General features: G+C 54.8%; 1 protein-coding gene and 1 long non-coding RNA gene across 7 annotated transcripts in view; one reads left to right on the top strand and one right to left on the bottom strand.

The window, feature by feature from the left end:
• Patj (PATJ crumbs cell polarity complex component) overlaps positions 1-23,860 on the top strand; it is a 198,154-nt gene that overhangs the window by 157,713 nt on the left and 16,581 nt on the right. For 4 of the 6 annotated variants that reach the window (XM_063259667.1, XM_063259664.1, XM_063259665.1 and 1 more), the window contains 4 exons: positions 1,047-1,139; positions 9,413-9,530; positions 12,176-12,309; positions 22,140-22,223. In XM_063259667.1, coding sequence (XP_063115737.1) covers positions 1,047-1,139; positions 9,413-9,530; positions 12,176-12,309; positions 22,140-22,223 — 429 coding nt within the window. Of the gene's footprint in view, positions 1-1,046; positions 1,140-9,412; positions 9,531-12,175; positions 12,310-13,334; positions 13,656-22,139; positions 22,224-23,860 lie in introns of those variants that run through there. The other 2 variants (XM_063259670.1, XM_063259666.1) reach the window with 2 other exon arrangements.
• Positions 16,361-18,468, bottom strand: LOC134478394 (uncharacterized). The gene is made up of 3 exons (XR_010051013.1): positions 18,365-18,468; positions 17,660-17,751; positions 16,361-16,877 (listed from the first exon to the last, which is right to left on the bottom strand). It is a non-coding gene; the product is annotated as an uncharacterized LOC134478394 (long non-coding RNA).

The raw sequence follows: 23,860 nt of genomic DNA, 5'->3' as shown, positions 1-23,860 counted from the left end.
ATAGATACTGTGTTCATTAGTCCTGCTGGGGGTTTTTGGGTGGTTTCCATGCCAGGTGGGATGCTAGGCACGGGTTTCAGAAAAGAGCAGCGAAAACACGGGCTCCTGCATCCACCCTCTGAGAAACCTGTAGTGGGGTCAGAGCAGCCACCTCACCCGAGCTGAGCCCGGGGCAGCGCCCACTCAGAGGTACTGTCTCAGGAAGGTAGCTGCCTACCCATTAGCTGCCGGATGTGCCGAGTTCATGGTCTCAGGACGCTGAGGAGTGAAACCTGGAACCAGAGGAGGAAGTTAGGAGAGTTTCATTGGAAACACGGAGAGAAGAACAACAGCTCCTGGATTTCCAGGAGGGATCCTGAGTGGGGTGGCCACGGTGTCCTTTGTTGGGGTGATTTACACAGCAAAGCCCCGGCGCGGGTGCAGCCAGCCTGTAGGATGTCAAGTGTAGCTGCTGAGCTGACACTGATCCAACAGGGAGACGAGTGATGGAGCAGGGACATGGGGGACCAAAGACATTCTTGGGAAAGGAGGGGACCACCTGGTGGCCAATGCCCAGCTGGACCCCAGACCAGGCAGTGCTGGTTACAGTATATGCTCCAGCTACTGTCCACCTCCAGGCAGGTCGGCTGCTGCTGCCGTCTCCCGTGCTGACTCACAAGCCCATTTCCTTCCTGTCTGTCTAGTGTGAATGCCAGGCTAGGCTCTGCACTTGCTTGGTCCAGCGTCCTCCGGCATCACTTCCTCTCATCTCTGTCCTGTCAGCCCCCATCAGCTGCCTCCTGGGGCTGGTTCTCTCATCCTTGGGGATAGCAATTTAGGTCCCTGTTTTCTAACTATAGTGGCTTCGGTGGCTTCTGTAAGATAAGGGGGTCACTTTCCCACAAGCTTTCCAGACCCACAATGTCCATTCCCAGTACCAGTTCCTGACTGAATGGTGGGACCTATCCTGGAACAGAGCGGAACTACGTTCAGCCAGACGCTGAGTGTCACGGCCAGGGCGGCCCTGGGAGTCTGACACCTCCGTCTTTTCTTCCCATGCCCCGCAGGACACGAGTAGCCCTGAGCCTGTCAGCAGTGAGGATGACGGTGGTCTGGAAGCCAGCAATGAGCCACTGCCTGAGAGCCAGCACTCCAAACCGGTGAGCAGCAGGCCAGTCCTGCCCCTTGCCCTGTGGGGTACACAGTTCGCATCTATGCCTCCCAAAAGGCTGCCACTGTGTATGCCACCCAGGTGCCTGGTGTCTGCTGGCAACAGTGTGGGTTTGTGCTGTCTGTTCCAGGACAGACAGCACAGTCCTCACCCTTGGACGAGCCCAAGGCCTGGGGCAGTCTCAGGGGCAGAGTTGGGCTCCTCCTGGCACTCACTCATTCACCTTTGCAGCACAGGGGCTGGCGACTTCCTGGCCTTATTCATCCAAGATTTATAGATGGAATCTTGGATTCCAATCCTGCCCTTTCCGAGCAGTGTGACCTCCAGGAAATACCACCACTTGCTTTGGTTTCTGTGTCTGAAATGAGGGAGGAAACAAAGGGATGTGGTGACAGTTAGAGGAGTTGCTAACTCCAGGGCACTGCTTCAAGGATGCTAGGAACATGGTACCTACTCTGCAGAAGTGAGCAGAGGTGCATAATGATGACAACTATGAAGTTCTCATTAAAGCATTGCGGTTCAGCCATAAAATGACTAGCTGCTCTGAGTGAGGTGTTAAGACACACGTGGCACACGGAAGTGAATCACAGCCTCCTAGACAGACCTGCTAATGCATGAGGGTTCTCCGAATGGCAGAACTAAAGGAGTGTTCGTGAACAAGAGCAGGAGCATCGGGAGAGCCTGGTCACTGGTCATGGTGTTGCCTTCCCGTCACTGGGACAAAACACCCTGGGACAAACCCACAGCCTAGTGAAGAGGAGGTTTAAGTTCACTCATGCTTTGGGGAGAATCAGTCCTTGTTAACTGGATCGTGGTACAATGGAAGAAGCTGTGACGGACTGCAGCTGCCCACTCCCGGGAGGAAAGGGAGGAGTCGAGAACAACGCATCCTTCCAGGTCACACCGCCAGGCCCCACTGCAGCCTGGCTGGCTCCTCCATACCCCTGTAACCCTGCATGCCTGAAAACCAGCACCCTGTGGAGGACACAAGGCTGACCACCACCTGGAACAGTAGCCTGGCCTGCTTGAATAACAGCTGAAAAGGACTCTGAGTGTCTGCATGGCTGAGCTGGGAAGCGCATCATTGGGTGGCCCTGAATGAGCAGGGTGCCTTGAGGCTGCTTTCTTGGAGCAAAAGTCTTTCAAAGGGGGGCTGGAGATTTAGCTCAGCGGCATAAGCACCTGCCTTGCAAGCAGGGGGTCTTGAGTTCGATCCCTGTTATCGATAAAAAGGAAAAAGACAAAAAAAAAAGCCTTTCAAAGGAGTTTGCCCTTCATCCCCAGAGCCTGAGGGGAATGCGTCCAGCAGGATTCTGAGATGCCTGGTGCAAAGTGCTTAGTTCCTTTGTGATGGTGCTGGTCTTTTCAGGAGCACAATTCTTTGGCCTCAACTTCACATATGATTTCTTCTGGGGCAAAATTGAAAGTTCTGTGAAATTCTCTGCTCTGCTCTGCCTTTTGTTCCCAGTTCTCACAATAAATCTGGCTAAAAGCAGCCAACAGTTCTTAGGCCACATTCTGGACTTCGAGCTATTTTGGAATTTCCTCTTCCAGATCAGATAGTATGCCACTTTAAAAATTCAGCCTCACACGGTCTTGGGACAGGGACAAGATGTGGGCAGTTTTCCTGCCAGCATGCAACACAGGCAGCCTCTAGTTGAGCTTCTTGTTCCGATCTGAAACCTCATGAGCCCAGCCCTACTCTACACATTCCTGTTAGCATTGTGGTCTTCTGGTTTCCAGCCAGAGTCACTCATCAAGCTCTGCTGTAGGATTCTAGAGCCTCATCCCACATCTCCAGACTCTTTGAAACTTCTCCTGGAAACCAGTTGCAAAGGCTGCTAAACCATATGGTCAGGTATTATCTCAGCAATGACCCCACTTTTCCGGTACCAGTTTCCTCTGTTAGATTCCTCATTGCTGAGGACAAAATGTCCAGCATGCACAATTTAAAGGAGAGTGTTATTTTGGCTTGGAGTTTCTGTGGGGCAGACCTTGATTAGCTGGCTCCGAGGCAGAAACAGCAGGGTGGTAAGGAAAGCTGCTCACCTCCAGGCATCCAGAGCAGGGAAAAGGCCCACCTTCAGAGGCACACACCCAGGGGGACCCCCTCTCCAAGCAGACCCCACCTCCTCATGACACATTCAGCACCCCCAAGATCCACTCACATCCAAAGAGCTTCACTTCTGAATACATGGGCCTTTGGGGGGACGTTCTAGGTTTAAACCATAGCGCTCAGAGCGGCTAAGTCTCATATCAGGCTGTGGCTAAGCTGAAAGCCCCTGAGGAAGTCAAAAAGAAAATTAAATGCTTGGGACATACAGTGGCACAAGGTCAACATCTCCTTCCCAAACCCAAAGGCGAAATAGGGGGATCAGAACAAGACAGTTGCACATCTTGTTCAAGCCCAAAAACCTCAGGACCAAGGAGTAGGTTTGGGCCAGTACCCAGCATGGGGGCGGGGGGGAGCCGTCTTACCCTCAGAATTTGTGCATTTTTCTTGCACCTAAAATCAGCACCTTGTGGATGCCGCCAAGGTTTGCTGCTAGCTGTAGCAGTAGCCAGGCTTTTCTCTCTCTTGGCTGTAGGGGTCAGTTGCCTGGATCCCAGGGCTCTATTTACCTGATTGTGATGAAAAACTTCTCTGTGTTGCCGCCATTCTGGAAACTCATGTGGCCACTCTCGCCATTCTGGAACATGGCACTCTGCAGCTTTTCCCTCTGAGCAAATACTTTCACCTTTGCTGTGAGGCTGCATGGGGTGGGACCCGCTTCCTGGGATGCCCCGGGGCCATCTTTCTTATCTCTCTGTTTCTCTTCAGGAATCAAAATCTCAACTCTGTCTTTACAATCCATAGCCTTCCTAGAATTTTCCTTCTGGCCAAACTCACAGTGTTGGAAATTATCTTGCTGGGCTCTTTGCTCTTGATTCGAAACATAAAGCTGGCTAAAAGCCCCCAACAATAGCCATGCCACAGCCTCAATGTTCGATTGCTTTTTAATTTCCTTTTCAAGATTAATCAGTCCATTGCCCTTTGTCTCAGTCTCAGGCAAAGTCTCTGGGCAGGAGCAAAATGCAGACAAACTTTCTGCCAAGCCATAACATACATCATGTGGAGCCTAACACCAATACCATCCTTCTTCCCAGCAGAAACCTCCCAAGCCTGGTTTTTACCATCAGGCTTTCTATCAGCCTTCTGGTCTCCTAAGCTCTGACCAGAATCTCCTCTATAGAACAGTCTAAGCTGCTCCAGCTCTATGCATCCAGGCGACATGTCTGAACCTTTCCAAACTCCACCCACAAGCCATTTCCAAAGCCTCTCGAGAAACATGGTCAGGTATAGTCACAGCAAACGACCCCACTCATAGTACCAAATTCTGTCTTAGTTACTTTATGCTCGTTGCTGAGACAAAATACCTGATGCCCAAGTTGGGAAAGGAAAGGCTTATTTCTTACAGTTTTTGGAGGTTTTAGTCCACACTTAGTTGGCTCCAAGGCAGGCGGGCATGGCTGGACCGCCATTCATGGCAGCTGCAAATAGCAAACAGCAAGTGGCAAAGAGAGACATACTTTCTTCCTGCCATTACATCACATCCTGGCTCCACCCCTTTGTGGGTGGAGCACTGACATCATCAATCCAAGCACTAGACAATGAACCAATCACAAATACACAATGCAAACTCATGAGGCCTGGGGGACACAAACATAAACCATGACACCATTGCTCAGGCTCCTGTTCCACCGGGCCATGCTCTCATTGAGGGCAACTCTCCCTCACTCGGTCTCTGATTCCAGTGCCAACAGCTTCACAGACATGCTGGGAAGTATGCAGCTCCTCAAATTAGTCACCACAGCCGGCAGTCACAGGCGGTACTGCTGCATGCTGTGCCCAGGTGTTGTCCTAAGGTCACGTATTCTGCCTCATCTCCATAACAGTGGTACGAAGGGAGCACGGCAAGAGCCCCATTAAGAGCATTGCAGCTGTGAACTCTCAGATAGGAGTGGACCTCACTCTGGGGACGTTCGAAGATGTCGGACTCTGTGCCAGACGCTGTCAGGGCTGTGTTCTTGCTGCCCAGGCTCGTCAGGGTCCAGGGTGTCTGGAAGCCGGCAGAAAAGCAGCAGTGTCATGGGGGACACTGGGAAGCACAAGGCAACCCACACTGTGCATTTGTGTCAGAGGCGTGCGACACTCACTGTCCGTTGCACAAACACTCCCAGAACGGAACTTGTTCATAAGCTGTTGGCTTACTATACCCTCATCACGTAAGCAGTGGAGAGACTGAAGCTCTCAGACGCTGACTGAGTTGCCCACCATCGCCCAACGAAGCTGGATCCAGACTGGAGTCTGCGGTGTCACAGGCGGCTGAGCTCGTGAGGCCACCACAGGTCACAGTGTGGTACCACTTCCCACTGGCTCTGAAGCCCAGCGGTGTGCAGCAGAGCTGCAGTTCCCAGACTTGGCTCCCCTGGCCCCAGCTCTGAAGACTGTGTTTCATCCTGGCGCGTGTGGAGCGGGTGCAGTGCCTGTGAGAACAGCCCCGGAGCAGTGGAGCAGGCCTGGCAGGGTGCAGGGAGGCTTGGAATGGAGCACCTGCCTCAGTCCTGGAGGTTGGCAGAGAAGTGGGAGAGGTGGGAGCTGACTGGAAGAGGAAGCAGGGCTGAGTCCAGTTACCCCTGCAGTGTCCTGCATGGTCTCTGCTCTCAGATGGGCCCTACTGCATGGGAGCTAGAGAACTTACCCGCCACCTTTGGTCACGGTTACTACTATGACCTTTATCTGATCCCTGCACACCCCTGTGGTAAGATTACTCTTTTTTAAAAAAATTTTTTTTACTTTGTTTTGTCTGAGACAGGGTCTCACTATGCAGTTCAGGCTGACCTTGAAATCCCAGCAAACCTCCTGCCTCAGCCTCCCGAGTGCTGAGGTGACAGGTATGCATGTGCCACCATTCCTGGTGATTTTTCTTTCCATTTTTTAACTGAGGAAACTACAGAGATCAAACCACATGCTCAGGCTCATAGGGCACTCATCTTCCAGGTGCTGGGGTCTCCACTGTTTGCTGTTCTGGTCACTTGCTGCCTTCCATCTCTGCCCTCGGGATGCTGTGTCCCCCAGTGGCTCTCAGACATTTCCTCAGGACCGGAGTGACTACCCTCCCCTGCCAAGCCCAGCTCTTCACATGTCCCCTCCTCCCCCAAGCTTGTCTCAAGACCCCACAGTGACCCCATAAGCGTGCTTGTGCCTGGAGGTAACACAGACATGCTGCCCACCCATCAGTGCTGGTTACCTGAACAACAAGAGGCCCCAGGCCCTGTGTTGCTCTCCCCAGGCCTCAAGCCCCCACATTGGCCCCCGCAGCTGTGGGGCTTCATCTCCCTCGCCGTCCTCTCTGTGTCTTTAGCACATGCACTTTTTGCCTCTTCTCAGATCTCTTAAGGGGAAAGTCTTGGTCTCAGGTTTGAACCCCAGAAGCCTGTTCAGCACGATGTGGGGAGACTGTGTGACAGAAGAGTTAGTGGCCGGGGTCACCATCACAGACCTCTCACCCAGCCTAGGGTGCTTTAATGTCACGTGGGGAGCACGTGGTATGCCGTGTGCTCACCGCTGTGTCTCTGATGTCCCAGGAGGACCTGTCCCCAGGGACTGGCCCAGGCAGGTCTGCAGAGGTCACTCGAGTCCCCAGCTGACCACAGCGGCGGCTTGCTTCTGGGTTCCGCTCTCCCTCAGGAAAGGGCTGGGATCCTGGAGGGAAATGTGTTAGCAGCAACAGCGAATGCCTTCTCACTCAGTGGTGGGTTGAAGTACATCCCACAGCCTAAAGCTGATCCACAGCCGAGAGTCGGCAGCTGTCCTCACCCCTGCAACTGCTACATGTGTCGTTCTGTGCAAACGTCAGTACGATAACCTTGGTGCGTTCTGAATTTTACTTCTCTGTAAAAGCTGCAGCAGTCCAGGGGTCCGCATCAGGCTGCTCCACCCCACACAGAGGGTAAAGGACCTGCAGGCGTCTGTCAGCCGAATGTTGTTGGCACAGTGCATCCCTGACCTAGGAACATTCAGGCTGCAGACTTGGACGGATTTACCATGTCAGACTCAGTCTGCTGAACTTCGGAACAAATGCGATTTACTCACTGTTGCACTTACTCTTCTCTTGTTGTTGGGACAAAATACCCGATGCCCAGAATGAAAGAGGGAAAGGAATATGCAGCCCACCGTGGGCAGCACCAAGGTGAGGCCCTGTGAGCGCTTTGCCAACCCCCACACCCTCCCTGCCAGGCTGCACACACTGGCTGACTTCCTCGGGGAAATGGAATTCCCCTCCCTGGAGGTTTTCAACCAGAAGCTGGATGAACATCATCACCGTCCTATAAAAGGACAAAATACTAGTAGCTGTTACTATTGAGCTCCTCCGCTGACCCTGATAGGGGCAGGGGCTGGCCTCTGGCCTTCACAGGAACCCTGCTGACCAGCAGCAGGGGATCAGCACTGCGGGGCTTTCTGTCCTGTCACTTTTCCCCTGTCACGAGGACCCAGTGAAGAACAGACCCTGCCTTAGAAAACCACAGCTGAGTATAACTTGACTTCTTTCTTATCCATGGGTGAAACTGACCCCAGTGAAGCCCAGCGGTCATCTGTGAAGCTGCAGATGCCACACAGCGCGGGGACATGAGAGACAGCAAGTGTCTCCCGCTGGCACCGAAGCCATCACAGACGCTACCTTCCTGCTCTCACAAGGTCATGCCCCGGACTGGTTGCAGAGAACTCACAGCTCACGGTCACCAAGGGCGAGTGCTGCTGGGCACTTGGGTTCTCCATGAGATGACACAGAGTAGAAGAGACACAGGGACAGTGGGGTTCACTTACCGCTTCCTACTGCAGCGGGCTGTGATGGATCTAGGGAGGCGCTGTGCAGCTCTTCCACAATTACCATTCTGGTGGGTCATTGTCCTCGGAGCTGGACGTCCATTTGTGTTGCCCCAGTCATTCCCCCAACCCATCTGGCACCAGGTAGGCCAGGGGCTCCTGCCCTGAGAGCCGTGTCCTTCCTCCTGCAGTGACCCACCCTTTGCCCAGAGCATGGCCTGAATATCGTTCCCTATGGTACTGGGCAGCTGTCAGCTTGGCCACGCTGGCATCCGACTCTCTCACCGTGACCCCCTCCCCATCTTCCTTTTGCTTTCCTGCTTTTGAGTCTCCACTGAATGCATCCTGAATGGATCTTTCTGTGTAATGGTCAGTGCTGGGTGGTAGGGAAAAGGATGAACACCAAAGGTCACAGCTTGGCAAGTACTGGGTGACACTTTGGACCCATGGCATCGTTTTGCTACCCACTCAGGCCCGCTCCACGTCTAACAAGCTGTGTGGCTTTGGAGCTGCCCATGACTCTCACCCCTTAGTTTACTGCAGGGCAGCAAGGTGCCCTCTGACGCTCGGGTTCTGGTGATCCAAGGAGTTCCTCAGGCTGGGAAGTGTTTTGGAACCAGAACGCTCTGCAGACCCGAATCATGGGCAGGCACACAATGGCGGCACAGCTCTGGCCCCCGGCTCGCCTGGTGTATCCGCCCTTCTCAGACCCTCCTCCGGGGACCCAGGAGACCAGCCGGGGGCTGCCTGTGCTTGGGTCACTTGGGTCACCCTCACACTCCTCGAAGGTCTCGCTGGAATCACGAGTTCACTTTCCCAGGCTCGCACAGAGCCATACCTGCCCCCTTGCTGGGCTGCAGCTTTGCCTCTCCCTGAGCATCCCACGGCATGGCTCACAGCTGTGGCTGTGCACTGAGGCCCTGAGACTTCCCGGGTGCTGGCTCTAAGCGTGGTCAGGAGTGAGTGGAATTGGTGCATCGGGCACTGTGGGCTTCACAGTGTTCGCCTCCTGCCCTCGTGTGGCCCATCCTGTGCTCTGGAGCCCAGCAGTGTCCACAGAAGAGCACGGCACCCCAACACCCAGGGCCTGCAGTGAGCGTGGCCCTCATGTGGCACAGCACACTGGGGATGCCTTGTGGGCTGCAGCAGAATGGGGAGACTGCAACCCTACTGCCTCACACACAGGCCACGATGACATCCTCAGCTCGTGTCTGTCCTCCCTGCCGTGACCGCACTCTGCAGTGTTCCAGATGTGTGGTTTCCGAGGAACACGGGGCACAGCATCCCCTTGACATCGCCCCACTCGCTGTCCAGTTGTGCCTCGAGGATTCAGCCATCAGAGTTCCGCTGCCTTTCTCTTCCTTGACATTCACAATTTGTCCTTCCTTCCACAGAACACCAGTGAGAGGAAAGAGCAGGACCACAGTCCCGAGGCCTCCCTGGCTTCACAGGAGGACCCCTCAGCGCCAGCTCTGCCGTGCCATGCAACAGAGGCTGACATCACAGACTACGGTACGGCCCCTTCCCTGGTGTCCAGACAGGACAGCAGGACCCGCCCCCCTTCCTTCGCTTAGGGACGTGGCCAGGTCACTGTGTCACCTGTAGCAGTGTCCTCACTGGCCACTGATGTCCTCTCCTGTGGTTGGACAGAAATGCCCTCAGCGAGTGTCACTTGTAGCCAAGGCCAACGGGGTCACTTTAGTTCGTGAGCACTGCTCAGGTTGGGAGCAGTGTTCGGCTCCCTGTGCTGATGGAAACTTGGAGGCTTCTTGTCAGAGCTTAGAACAATTGGTGTTTGTGTTCTGCCTTTAAATTCCTGGCTGGAACCACACCAACGGAAGATTCAAAATAAAACCCCTGGGTGAATAATGGGTATTTCCACCTCGTTTTTATGCAGTACTAATCGTTCAGAAATGCATCCTCTAAGACCCTTTCTCACCAGTGGCAGAGCACAGCCCGGGGTTAATGTGGCAGGCCTGATGGTTCTGTGGCATTTGTCTTGCGTATGGTTTTCATAAATGTTAACTCTTGGTAAAAAGTTTAGAAAATTGGTATGACTTTAAAGCCTGGGTTTATAGTGAAACTCTTCAGGAGCGAGCGTGGTCAGCCACCTATGGCCCACACGTCAGATGACACCCACCACCCAATTTTGTTTGGTCTGTGAGCTTTGAAACGTTTCCATGTTTTTAAAGGTTGAAAAAAATCAAAAAAATTAGACCTAGTTCAGACCTCCAGAGCTGCTGCAGGAAGCGGCCAGGACCATGGAATGAGTAGGGGGGCTTTGAGGGGAATCTGTGGCAGTGTGTCTTACTGGAATCAGTGCTTTAAATGTAAGCATCCCCCTTCATTTTCAGCCACCCCAAGTGAATTCTGGGTAAAACCCCAAGTCCAGCCCCGTCCCCAGCGAACCCCGGGCCCTTCTGTGCTGACCCGAGACTGTTCTGTGCTACCCTAGGAGGGGCAGGCCTCCAAGGATGGCCCAGGATGGCCACGCTGGTCCTGGGCCACCACACAGGCTCTGTCACAGCCTCTGAACTCCAAGGCACAGGCCCCGCAGACAGGACGAGTCCATGGGCTCTGCTTTGCGGACCCTGCATTCTGGACTTTATCGAATTTTTAAATGTCCCAAAATACTATTTTTTTTCTGATTTGCTACCTTTTGAAAACACCAACACCATCCTTGGCAGAGGGCTGTAGTGGCGGAGCTCTGCTGTGACAGCCAGGTGTGTGCACAGCTCTCCAGGCAGCTTCTAGCCTTGGCCGCTGTGATGGGGACCATGCTGTCGCCAGCCTGTGCTGAACAAGGCACAAGGTCGGGAATGAGTCCTCCCGGTCATCAGGAGGCTGAGCCCAGGAGAGGTGCCGCCTTGGGACACGACTGTCCACCAGCTAGCTGTGTCCTGAAGCCTGTGTCCTGAAGCATTTTGTGTTTTGCTTTTTTAGTGCGTGAGGTTTAGTTATCTGCAAGATGTGACCATTAATGGATCTTCTCTGAGCCTGTGAACCCTTTTTTCTCTCAGTTTTTACAAAACTCTAATGTGAAAGAATGACTTTTCATAAAGAAACTTCACAGGACAGCAGCCACTGTTGTGACAAGATGGTCACTCACAGAGCAGGAGGCCACGCGGCCTGCATTTTCCTGTGCTGCTGTGCACTCAAGGAGTGGCCTGGTCCCCTGGAGCAGGAGTGGCTCCAGTTTGGGGGTGTTTCAGTGTTAGGGTACTTGCAGAGACTAACAAGACGCCTTGGGGACGAGACCTCAGCTCAAACACAAAACTCACCTGCATTCCTCCCTGCCCTGCACACTCTGAGACTTTGTGTGACGTTTCTAGCACTCAGCGTTCTGATTGCTGGTGGCTCATTCCCAGGGGCAGAGGAAGACTGCTCTTTCCTCCTGGTTTGCAATGCGGGCCTGGTGCCCACAGGTAGAACATCCCCCCTGGGAACTCTCATGTCAGCACCTAGACGTCCACAGACCTCGGTGCCAGCACCCTGCCCGTCATGTACTGGGGGTGGCTTTAAGCAGCTGTTACTCTCAGTTATGTCCTGCTGTGTTGATTAAATCCCGTGCATCTTAATTCCTACAACATGAGGTAATTGAAAGTCACACCAGGTGTGGTGGCTCACACCCGTAATCCCAGAACTCTGGGATGCTGAGGCAGGAGGATCATTGCAAATTCGAGCCCAGCCTGGGCTACAAAGTGAGCTCAAGGCCAGCCTGAACTGGGGTGAGACCCCATCTAAAAAAGACAAAAAAAAATGGGAATGGGGTTCAGTTCTGGCACTGGGTTCTGTTATCAGTAACATAAAGAAGAGGAGAAGAGAATTTAAGTACTATTTCTTTCTCTTTTTTTGGTACCAGGGATTGAACTCACGACCTCATGCTTATAAGGCAGGCGCTCATGCCGCTGAGCTACATCCCCAGCCCAACTAAGAAATATCTTAGTGTTTTATAACTCAGGATCTTGTGTCATCTAAGCTGTCATTCTCATTATAACTATGCTTTTATGTACGCGGTCATTTAGTCACTCAATTATTCCCCTCTGGGTGTTTAAGCCCACAACATTTCCAGTTCCCTGCTCTGACATCAGAGTGGAGTGGCAGGCACAAGCCCAGCTACTCCTGCTCAGCGTGACCTGTGCCCCTTCCCTCCCCAGGTGACCCCCAGGCACCTCTGTCTGTGGACCCAGCCACGTGCCCCATCATCCCAGGCCAGGAAATGATCATCGAGATCTCCAAGGGCCGCTCTGGGCTGGGGCTGAGCATCGTGGGAGGCAGAGACACCCCACTGGTGAGTGTCCAGGGTATGCATGGGCTCGCACTGTGGGTGTGGAATGAGCAGGCTGCTGCATGTGTGTGTTCCTGTTGTGCCCAGCGTGGGTTTTTTCTCAGGGTTTCGTTCTGCCAGGATCTCCTCCCTCTCATCTGCCACTTATTTGTTCTGCAGCACTGGGGACGGAACCCAGGGCGTGCTGAGCTGTGTCCCAGCCCTTTGTCACAATTTTCATATTGAGACAGGGCCTGGCTGCGTTGCCCAGGGTGCACTCGAACTTGTGACCCTCCTGCCTCAGCTTCCCCAGCAGCTGGGGCAACACTGAGCACCACACACCTGCTGGAGCGTTGTCCTTTGAGGGCTTCCCAGTACAGCGTCACCGGGGCAGCACAGGGTACGGGGTGTTGCCCGGCACACACAGGCGAAGCTCTCATGTCCTCCACCCCACCGTGGTTAGTTCCAGGACACCAGGGTAAGGCGCCAGCCTGTTCTGCGGGGCGCACATGAGAAGGTGGCAATGCCCTGTGGGCCTTGAGCACCAGCTTTGCCGACCCCGCAAGGTGGATTGTTCAGGACCTGTCACTCATCACTGTTGCATGGCGCCATCAGGACGAGGCTTTTTTCAGGCAATACGTGGTACAGAGCTAGATGGGCAGGGTGCCAGGGGGACCCCATCTACTCCCATCACCCTGTGCCCCCAGCACAGTTCCCAGCCGCACCCCTGCCCAACACTGGCTGCACCCTTTGCGTATTTGTGGGCGCAGAGAGAAAGGTTCAAGGAGCCTCAGCCGGGGTTTCCCAGGCCAGCGGAGGTCTGTGGTCTGCCAGGCTGCAGTCCTAGGCTGTAAGCAGCACCGTTCCGGAGCTCGGGACTCCAGATGCTCCAGAGCCGTAGCGCCGGGCTTCCTGCCCTGTTCATCGGCCTCCTCCCCTCTCCTTCCACCCAGCCTGGGCTGCAGAGTCCTGGGAGCCACCAGTGTCTGTGGACTGGAGGATTTTTCCCCACAGCTGAGTAAAGTGTCATTCAACTCTTCTCTGGCCAGGCATCTATCATCCCCACTCCTCAGGAGACTGAGACAGGAGGGTCACTTGATCCCACAAATTTGAGATCCTCCTGGGCTACATAGAGAGGCCTGTGTGTCAGATTTCAAAGAAGGAGAAGGAGGAAGATGAAGAGACCAAAACTTCCCTTTGGAGTTCAGGACCACTCTCCCTGACCTCCGGAACCCACAGCCCAGATGCCCTGAGTGCACCTCTCCGAGTCAGCTCTGCAGTGGCCGGGGTCAGCAGGGCCAGCTGTCCAGCTTCCCCTTTTCCTCAGCAGCCCCAGGCTGTGTTTCTCAATAAAACAGCTGTGCACAGTGTCCTGTGACCCAGGCTTGGTGACAAGCAGGAGTGGTCAGCAGTGCTGTCAACGGGCACAGAGGGTGCAGAGGGCTGGTCTTGGCACGGCGTGGCTCCCAGGGGCTGAGTGCGGTCAGCAGGCTGGGGAGCTGTGCAGGCAGGGAAGCCCTTGGGCCGGAGCTTCGCAGACACGCCTCTTTCTGTCTCTTCATCTGGGGGAGCCCCCACCCAAGGACTCCACTCCCAGCCCCCAGAGACCCTGTCCCCTCTGCCTTGTGGCTGCAGGCATTTGGGCTGTCTTAGCCAAGTGGAATCTCCAGGACTGGTGCTAGCCCCAAACGGGCCCTCTATGCTGTCCACAGTTTGCCTCTCGCTGGGCGTGGTGGTACACACTTGTACTCCCAGCACTCAGGAGGCCAAGACAGGCGCATCGTTGTAAGTTCAAGGCCAGCTTAGGCTGCACAGGGAGTTGTGCCCAGCCTAGACTACGTGATGAGACCTTCAAACAAGTCAACAAATGAATCTGTAAATAGACACATAAATGGAGCTCTTGAGCCAGGACAACTGGGGCCTGAGATCACAGGCTGGCTCTCACCACTCCAGGGCTAGAAACCAGGCGGCAGCGCTGTGTGTAGCACTGCACCCGCACAGGGCTCTGCTGCACGGGGCGTGGGGTCCAGAGCAGACAGAGCTGGCGGGGACCCTCCGGCATCCCAGTGCAGTCTTTGCCCTGGGTGTCACGGCACAGCTGGGCCATCGTCCTCACGTTGCCTTCCTTGCTCCCTGCCTTCCACTCCCCAGCCTCTTTGGGGTGCTCTTTGCAAGAAACCCAAGGCCCAGCAGCAAGACTGCCCCCCAGTGAGGAGCCCGGGCTTACCACCCTGAGCCTGTCCAGTGTCCAGGATCTCCTGACCAGGCCTTGGTCACCCCTGTCCTGGTGGAGCGCAGCCAGCTCTGCACTCTACAGGATTCCAGAGAAGCAGGGCTCACGAGGTGTCTGCAGCCATCGTTGCTGGGGACCAGGCGCGGTAGAGACCAGTGGGGACCAGACCTCCTATTCCGAGACTGCTGCCCTGTACAACCTGGGACCCGGCTCGGGCCTCCCCAAGATCTTGGAGTCTCAGTGGCAGGGCCGGGCCAAGGACTTGGGCTTCACACTTAAGCCTGAGGTGCCACAAGCTCACAGAGATGACAGAGACCTGCACCTGACTCCCTGCCATGGCTGCAGGTGGTCTCCATCACCCCGCGCCCCACAGGGCAGCGCCTGGCCATGGCTGCAGGCGGTCCTCATCATCTCGGGCTCCACAGGGCAGGGCCTGACCACACTGAAGCCCAGCACTCGAAACAGCACTTTGTTCCTCGACTGCTACGAACTTGCTTTCCAGCCCCAAGCTGTAACCTGAGGCACCCACACCCTCCCAACCCTGCTGCGCCTCCCCGTCACATGGTGGGTGGCTCTTGGGGCAGGGGGAGCCCCCCAGCTGGGTGCCAACACTGCCCCAAGGAGTCACTAGCATAGAGGCTCCCTCTCCACCTCCTCCAGAGCCCCACTCATTCTGCATCTTCAGTGCTCTCCACAAGGGCTTCCAGCCTCAGAACCTCTGACCACAGCCGCACTGCCCTCCCCCCTCTGGTCCAAGCTGTGTGCCTGGCCCCCGGGTGTCAGGTACACTGCGTACCCAGTTACTGCAGCTGGGGCACCCTGTTCACCCACACATGTCCTGTGAGGGGGAAATGAGCACACAGGAACAGTAACCAGTGTATCCTGTGAAGAGGGACTGAGCACACAGGAACAGTAACCAGTGTATCCTGTGAGGAGGGACTGAGGCTGCAAGGAACAGTACCCGGTGTATCCTGTGAGAGGGAACTGAGCATGCAGGAACAGTACCCAGTGTATCCTGTGAAGGGGGACTGAGCACATAGGAACAGTACCTGGTATATCCTGTGAAGGGGGACTGAGCTTGTAACAGTACGTAAACAAGTCCTGTGGGAAGGAACTGGGTTAATAGGAACAGTACTCAAACACATCTTGTGAGGAAGAACTGAGCAAATCAGAAAAGGATAACCAGAAGGGAAAATGATGACCCCATGATTACTTAAGGCCACCCTTCTAACATGTAAAAGGATGGAATGATTCCCAGCCAGGCATGGTGGCACCCACCTGTAATACCTGCACTCTGGGAGGCTGAGGCAGGAGGATCACAAATTTGAGTCCAACCTAGACAGCTTATTGAAACCACCCTGCCTCAAAAGACAAATTAAGCAGTGGGAATAGAGCTCACTGCAAAGACCTTGGGTTCAGTCCCCAGCACCTCAAGAGAAAGAAAAGAAAGCAGCCTTACTCAGTCAACTTTCCTTGCCACTGGGACCAAATACCCAAACCCACAACTTAAATGAGAAGTTTACTAGAAGTGTTAGTCCCTGCATGGTGGGCCAGTGCCAGGCAGAAGTGGCATGGTGGAAGGTCTGGCAGAGGAACGCTGGTCGTGTCCTGTCCAGAAGCAGAGAGTAGATTCAGGGAAGGAGCCAGGAAAAGAGAGGGACCTTCCAGGCCATGCCCAGGGACTGTCTCTTCAGCCAGGCCCCACCTCCCACCAGGAGGTCTCCTGTACCACCCCATAATCCCAGCCCTTCCTAGAGCACCCTCCCACCATGAGTACATGAGAGTTTGAGAGGCATCTGGAGCTAGACCATAACATTGGCCCCCAAAAGACATGCACCTCTCTATGCAAAATGCATTAGTTAGCCATCTGTGGGATTTCCAAAGTCCTTATGATTTCAGCATTTCTCAAAAGCTAAACCCAAAGTCTCCCCCTCACAGAGATTTAAGGCAAGTTCTTAGCTGTGAGGCCCTGAAAAAATTAAAAAGAAAGTTAGACACTTCCAACATACAATGAATGGCACAGGATAGATCTTTCCCTTCAAAAAGGGAGAACTAGGGGAATGGAAAGGAATGGAGGCAAAGCAAGACCAGAATCCCGCAGCTCTGGGTCCGCACCCAGGGCAGGCTGGGGAAGATGTGGGCTCCAGCCTCCAGCACTGCCCAGGTGGCCACTCTCATGGCTTCTCTCTTGGGCTGGCTTTGCTCACGCCTTGTGGCTGCCCCAGGTTCTTCATGTCCCTGGCTTCGGCTTCCTGGGGTCTCCACTGCACTTCTGGCTTCGCCCTCACAGCTTCACACACGGCCCTTGGAGACACTGCCTGGCTTCCCAGACCCTCTTCCTGTGTCTCATCTGGCACACCTGTAAAGCATGGACGATGTCAAGGCTAGCTGAGCTCCAGCACAGCAAGGCCTCTTGCTCTGTGGCCATGCAGGCCCCTGAGTGCCTGGCTGGCTGCGCGTCGGGAGCAGAACCCTAGGAAGCCAGGTTCCTTTCCTCACAGCGCACCCTGTGGCTCTGTCCTCTGCAGGCTTTCCCTTTCCCACCCCTGAGTCTGCAGAGGGAACGGCGGGGTCTTTTGGATTCCTCCTGTGTCCTCAAAGCATCCTTTATAAGGCTGTAAATAAAGACCTTGGTTTCTTTTTATTGCTAATCTTCTCAGCACATAAATTCTCTGCTGCTCCAACTATGCATGGCCCAACTGTACAGGAGCTTCATTTCCAGTAAAACTCAAAACTCACAATTACTCAGCTGCATGGGTTGTTCTTGATTCTTGTTGTAGACCTAGCTAATGGTACCTTGCAAATTTCACCCCAAATTAATTGACCTCAGTCTCCCATAAAGTCTCGAGACATGAGTGAAAGGTAGACAGATACACTGCCGGTGTGTGATGTGCACGACCTGAGGAGTCCAGTGTGAATCAGCTCTTTGTCCCAGCTGAACTCAGCCAGGCCTTTGTCACTGCCTTCTTATCAGCATTCTGCTCTCCCAACCTCTGGCCAGAGCCTCTGATCAAGCTGAGCTCTCAGCATCTACGCTGCTCCCCCCCCGCCCCCGCCTGCGACCCCAAACCTTCCGCAGTGCCTCCTGCACACCAGTCCCAGAGTCTCCCGAGCCACCCAGTGCAGCCACAGCCCCCTCACCTGGCACTGACACCAGTCCTAGGCACTTAATCCGGGACCTGCAACGTACAGAACAAGAGGGCTTTTGGCTCATGGTTTCAGTCTGTGTGTGGCTGACTCCAAGGTGGCAAAGGGGTGGCAGAGAAAAGAAAAAGAAAAGGCGTCAGCTTCCCTGGAAAGCTCCCGCTCCCTCTGTGTCCTCTTCCGGCCCAAGGAGGTCCTGGGGCCCCCATCACCTCCTGAATCTTAACACACGGCGACCTACCTCAGCATGTGTGCGGACTTCCTGGCCCTGCCACCTGGGTGCCCTCCTGTGTCCCAGGGCATCCCTATGCCTCACATGTGTCTCTACGTTCAGCTGCCCTGTCCCGGCTGGAACAGCAGTGTCATCCGCTCTCACAGCACCGTGCCGCTCTGCAGGCAGCTCTGGCTTAGCCCACCCTCCCGGAACAGGGGCTCATGGCAGGCACACAGCAAGCCATCTCGGGGAAGGTGCACATGACCTTTGTCCTGTGCCGAAGCAGCCTGCTGTAACCCTGCACCCTCACCAGCAAGCAGAAAGCTGTTGCAAATTGGATGAGGCATTCTTTCTGCTGTTCCACCTCAAGAGAGCTTTGTACAGCCCTCGAGTGGAGGCCACAGTTCGCTTTGCCGTGCCATCCCCCAAACCAGATCCTTTTGTTGTTATTCTTAGGGCAGAGATTTTTATACAAAACATCTCCTTACCTTAGCTTTATTCTAAAATCAAAGCAGAGTTGGCAACAGGCCTGTGAATCACACTGGAAGAATGCTAACCCTGGCACCTCTGAATCTGCAGACTTGCATAGTTGTGGTCACGTAAGCAAAGACACTGCAAGCAGAGTCAAATTTAAATCCAGAAGGACCAGGTGGGGCTAGGGGACTTAAAAATACAACGCCAGTATCACCCACTTCCTTAGATAAATCTATTTCAGCATGAAAAATCATATTCATGTCGATGAGTGCCAACCCTGCATTAAATCAGACTTGGCAGGGGAATCTCGTGTTAAGGAAATGCAGAGTTTTCATTTCTGAGCTTCACAAGGGAAAGCTTTTCACACTTTGAGGCACAAGGCGTTTTCATACATTCGTGGCGGCTCTCACACTAGGTGTTTTGTGGCTGCAGTTTTTAGAGACCTGTAAAGAGGTGTGAGGGTTTATGACCCGAGCAAGTGCTCCAGAATTGCTTACACAGTCAATCATGTTAAAACACACCTGTGTGTGCATGCGTGCACACACACACACACACAGTGGTGCTGCTCTGAGCTTCATGCCAGGAGCCAGCAGGTCCCCTGCTGACATCACCTGTTGCTCAGGGCCTGAGCATACTCAGGAGTCCGACTCTGGGTGCCCAGCACCCTCTTCTCATGCTGTGACTGCGTGTTAAGATACTTGGACTCCCCCTCCGCTGCTTCTGCAGCAGACTTTTGGAGGTGCTGCTTGACACCTATGTGCTGTGGTTCTAGGAATCATCTCTGCTATGGTCCCAAAAGCCACATGGTCCACGCTGGGGCCTCGCCATGTGGTCACCCCATGTCACAGGCCTGCTGCAACATGGGCCAGTGCTTGGGGACTGGAGCAGGACTTACAAAACCTGGAAGCAGCAGAGAGAAGAGGGCGTGGCCTTCAGGCACAGACCATTCTTGTCTTCAGAATTTATGAGAGATGTCGAGACTGTCTCTAGATAGGGACCCAAAGTAGCGGAGAGACAGGTGCAGGAGGCTGTCTTTAGTGAGTACTGTATCTGGGATTGTTACCTGTGCCTCTGTCACCTACACTTTAAAATAAATACTTAGCCAGGCGTGATAACACACACCTGTATTCCCAGCACTTAGGAGGCGAGGCAGGAAGATCACCATGAGTTCAAGGCCAGCCTGGGCTACACAGTGAGTTCAAGGCTGAACTTCACAGCAAGACCTTATCTCAAAAAACAGTAACAACAAAATAGTAGTAAGAGATAATTAATAAAACCAGAGTTAAATAAATAAATGCATTTAAAAAGATTTGAATCCTTTAAATAACACGATGAAAGATGGACATGGTACACAAAACCTGTAACCACAGCAGTCACGAGACTGAGGCAGGAGGGTCATGAGTTCCAGGTCAGCCTAGGCCACATAGCATGACGCTGCCTCCAACACACACACACAGACGCACGCACGCACGCACAATGAGTTTGCCAGCTGCCCAGTTCTTCCTGGGCTTGGCCCTTTTTATGTTGCCTACTGCTGTGGGCTGAAGCAGTTTTCCTGATGTAAGGTGTTTCAGGCGTGGGTAGGAGGCGGAGGGCTGTGAGCAGGAGACGCCCCCCGCCTCTGAAATCCAGCCTGGCCATTTTGGTTAGGAGACCAGGACTTGAAAAGTTCCCAGCAACCTAACCCAGTTCTTTGCCTTGGCGCCTGAGCTGCACCCCTGTGCTGCCCCAGGGGAGCCAGGGATCCTGTGCGCAGCAGCCCCGAATGAGCAGCTCCTTCCCGGATGCTCTTGTGTCCCATGAGAGCCACTGCGTGGGGAGGGAGCCAGCCAGCCTTGTTATTTGTGATCCAGCCCCAGCTCCGCATATTCATCAGCACGCTGAACCCGCATTCATGGTCCGACAGCTCTTTAGTTTGCCTGCTGGCCTGTTACTTGTGTGAGGGCGAGGCCAGCTTCCTGTCCTCCCTTGTGGGCAGTCACCCAGTGAACAGCATGCACAGCAGGGAGGGGCTGAACAGACGAAGGGGAAGAAGAGCAAGTGCAGGAGCTCTGCACCCTACACCTGGCACGGGTCTGCACCCCTCAGTCGCCTGCCGTTTCCTGTGCTCTAAAGTGATCAAGGTGTGGCCTCGAGGTTTGTGCTGTGACTTCAGCGGTGCCACGGAGTCCCTGCCGGGTGGAAAACCTCAAGTTAGCTTCCACAAGAGCGCAGTAAACCTGGGCAAGTGTGCGAAACAGCTGCTGAGCAGGAGCTGAGCTGAGCTGAGCCCCACTTCTCTGCTTTGGAAGCTGCTCAGAGTCACTCCAGCCCACAAACCTGAGAGTTCCCCCTTTACTCAGCTGCAAAAGGACCCGGTGACACGAGTCTGAACCACTGGTTGGGAGGAAGCAGCACGGGTGGGAGCCACGACTCTGGCTGTGGTCTGTGTTTGAAAGCACTCCCTTGGGGCTGGAGATTTAGCTCAGCGGCATAAGCGCCTGCCTTGCAAGCAGGCGGTCATGAGTTCGATCCCTGGTACTGATAAAAAATGAAAAAGACCAAAAAAGAAAGAAAGAAAGCACCCCTCTTCTATGCTCCCCTACTCAAGTTCCCTGGTGCTTCCTACTTCCTCAAGTTCCCTGCCCTTCCTACTCAGGGCACTGACACGTGGGAGCCCACCCATTACCTCAGTGCCTGAGGAGCAAAATCCCGGCCACCACCACCTGCAGAGGGCGGGTTGGGGAGGGGGGTTGGGTTGAGTTGGGGAGAGTGCCCTGAGGACCAAGCTCAGTAAAAGGCATGTGTGGCCCTCAGTCAGTGCGGGGGTTCTTCCAGCCTGTGGAGCTGGTTGTTGGGGTTCCAACCTTGTGAGCCTACCTTAGTTTCCCCACACAGCCCGCATGGCTGGTCCCCACCAGGAGCGCCTGCCCCACATGGACTCTGGGCAGTGCAGACGCCCAGACAGACGCCTGCCAGCATTGGCTGGGACACAGCCGACCAGGCACCGCTGCTGGCTCTTGGGGCTGTTGGGCTGTCAGCCGCAGACGGCTTCTCCCCAAGGGCTGCTGCTCTACACAGGATGCTTGGGCCCTTTCAGCCCTGTGGAGTCCCACAGTTTCCCCTCACCTTCCATGAGCTTGAGGCTGCAACTCTGTACTCTGCATGAGGGTGGGACTCCTCCTTGTCCGCTGTGAGGGCCCATTCACTCTCAGGGCTCCTAGGCAGCTCTCCAAAACAGTTGCTCATGTGGTCCTGCCTCGAGCCTGGCACAAGGGCAGGAGTGGCGAGCGCTCCCAGCAGCCCTGCGATGCGTCGCCCTGCAGTGGGTTGGGCATCACCTGGGTCCTTCGGGGACACTTCGTGGCATTGGTGGTGGCCCAGGAGGTGACTTCTGTGGGAACCCCTGAGGCAGGGCCGCCCCCACCCTATGGCACCCCTTGGGGAATACTGGGGATTGTTCATACCCAGGGATGCAGGTTGCTTTCAAATCCATGAGCCAGGCAGGGAAGCCTCCACTGGGGGCGCCACACTGAGTGCTCGAGTTGAGCTCACTCTGCCGGCCCCGTCCCTCAGAGCCCGGTGCTTCCTCAGCACACATCAATGGCGGTGTCCATATCTACACAGAGCACAGACATACTGCCGGGTGCCTGGGGTCCCAGAGCCCACCCGACGGGGTGGGGTGGTTCCCATAGAGGAGCCTCGCTCACCTCCTCGGGGAGGGACCGCCATGGGTGCAGCCATGTGTGCTGCCCATTAGGCCACCGCCCGCCATGCTGGCCGGAAGCTGACCCGGCTTGTGTTTTGCAGGAAGCGATTGTCATCCACGAGGTCTATGAGGAGGGCGCAGCAGCCAGGGACGGGCGGCTTTGGGCCGGAGATCAGATCCTGGAGGTATGACTCGGGCTCGATGCTGGGGGGTGGAGACGGTGGCTCCAGGAGTTTGGCGGGCTGGCACTCACCCCCGCCCTCCGCACAGACCCCCCCCCCCGCTGCTTTCCCTCCCTCTTAACGAAATGTGCACCCCACAGTATTCCTTTTCTCCTCGTGAAATCATGGTTCCCCATGACAGATTACCTATATCTGTGAAAACGTGTAAATGACTTGTTTGGGGCACTTTTGATTCTCTTTGGCCAGTTAATTTTGTTTTGTTTTTTTGAGACAGGGCCTCCCTGTGTAGTTCAAGCTGGCCTTAAACTCGAGGCCATCCTCCTGCCTCAGCCTCCCAAGTACTAGAATGACAAGCCTAGGCTACCACACCTACCTCAAACTTTTGTAATTGTAAATTATTACAGTTCACAGTTCCATCATTTTGATACCCAACAGGATTAGACAGCGTTGCATCTAGATTTTCTTGCATCTCCAAAAAACCTAAATTCCCTCCTAAAAACACTGACATGTATTTATAAACATACATTCTGACTTTTTAAAGATATTCATGGCAGCTTAAATAGTACTTCCTTAATCCGCCAAAGCCTTTGTGTGAGTGGAAGGCCTTGCGGTGGTGCACTGGACCTGGTGCATACCTGTGACTCCTCGGGTGGTCTGCAGGTCCAGGAGCAGGTGTGCTGTCAGGCTGGGCTGTAGCACAGGGAAGCCCTGGGTTGGATGCTGAACGCCACAAACTTTCTACAAAACTGAACTGTTCGGCAAAACCACTGAAGTCTTTAGAAGTTGCCAAGCCAGGCAGCTCAGGCACCAGCGACTGGACTGGGAAGCTGAGGTGGCAGAGGCAGGCATGTGTGGGGCTCGAAGCTCCCACAGCTCCTTCCCTGCCACGGTTCCTTCTGGCCTCCCAGGCAGGCAAGAGCAGACATCCTAGACCAGAAGGGGCTGAGGGGGAGGCTCTCTGGCTACAGACAGAGCCCAAGCTCTTGGTGATCGCAGCCAGCCAGGCGGCAGGAGTGCGAGGTCGGGAAAGTGCAGGGCCCTGATCCGCAGCTCCCCGGCCTGTGACCAGCAATGGGGGCGGGGTGGGGGTGGGGGAGGAGTTTGCTTCTCCCCTCCCCAGGCTTTCTCATCAACTGCTATTAAATGCTGCTTTTAAATGGATAGTTTAACGTTAAAAACGGCACCAGTGTCGTCACACTTAGACCACCAGAGCCCCTAAGTCGCCCTGTGATCATCCATCTGGCTCCCACACGGTGGCTGGTGCTGCTCTGCACAAAACCAGGGCCTAGGGATCGGCTCCAGGCCCAGGCACAAGCACTCAGGCATGCAAGGCCAGTGCTGCGACTCCAGGCAGCACTGGGGCTCTGTTCTGGTTCTGGATGAGGCCCGGTCCCCCTTGCACTGTCTGCCGCCTTTGCCCCCATTCCATGGTGTGCAGAGATAGGAAGAGGGGACTGGGGAGATGGGGGGACGACCTGGCTCTGTCACCTCCACCTTCCCTGTGTCCTGTCCATCCTGCCCAAGGGGAGAGACCTTTGCTCCGCCCTGTGGCCGGTGTCCTCTGTAACACACACAGTGTCCCACGTGGCAATGAGGGGACATCATGGTTGCTTGCAGAAGTCTTTGGTCCAGCTGGAGGA

Source organism: Cavia porcellus, unplaced genomic scaffold, assembly GCF_034190915.1.
Source record: "Cavia porcellus strain 051 isolate PalLab524CR breed Dunkin Hartley unplaced genomic scaffold, mCavPor4.1 scaffold_1, whole genome shotgun sequence".
Lineage (NCBI taxonomy): Eukaryota > Metazoa > Chordata > Mammalia > Rodentia > Caviidae > Cavia > Cavia porcellus.
Note: the sequence above shows the minus strand (reverse complement) of the source record. Positions and strands in the feature narration are given on the sequence as shown.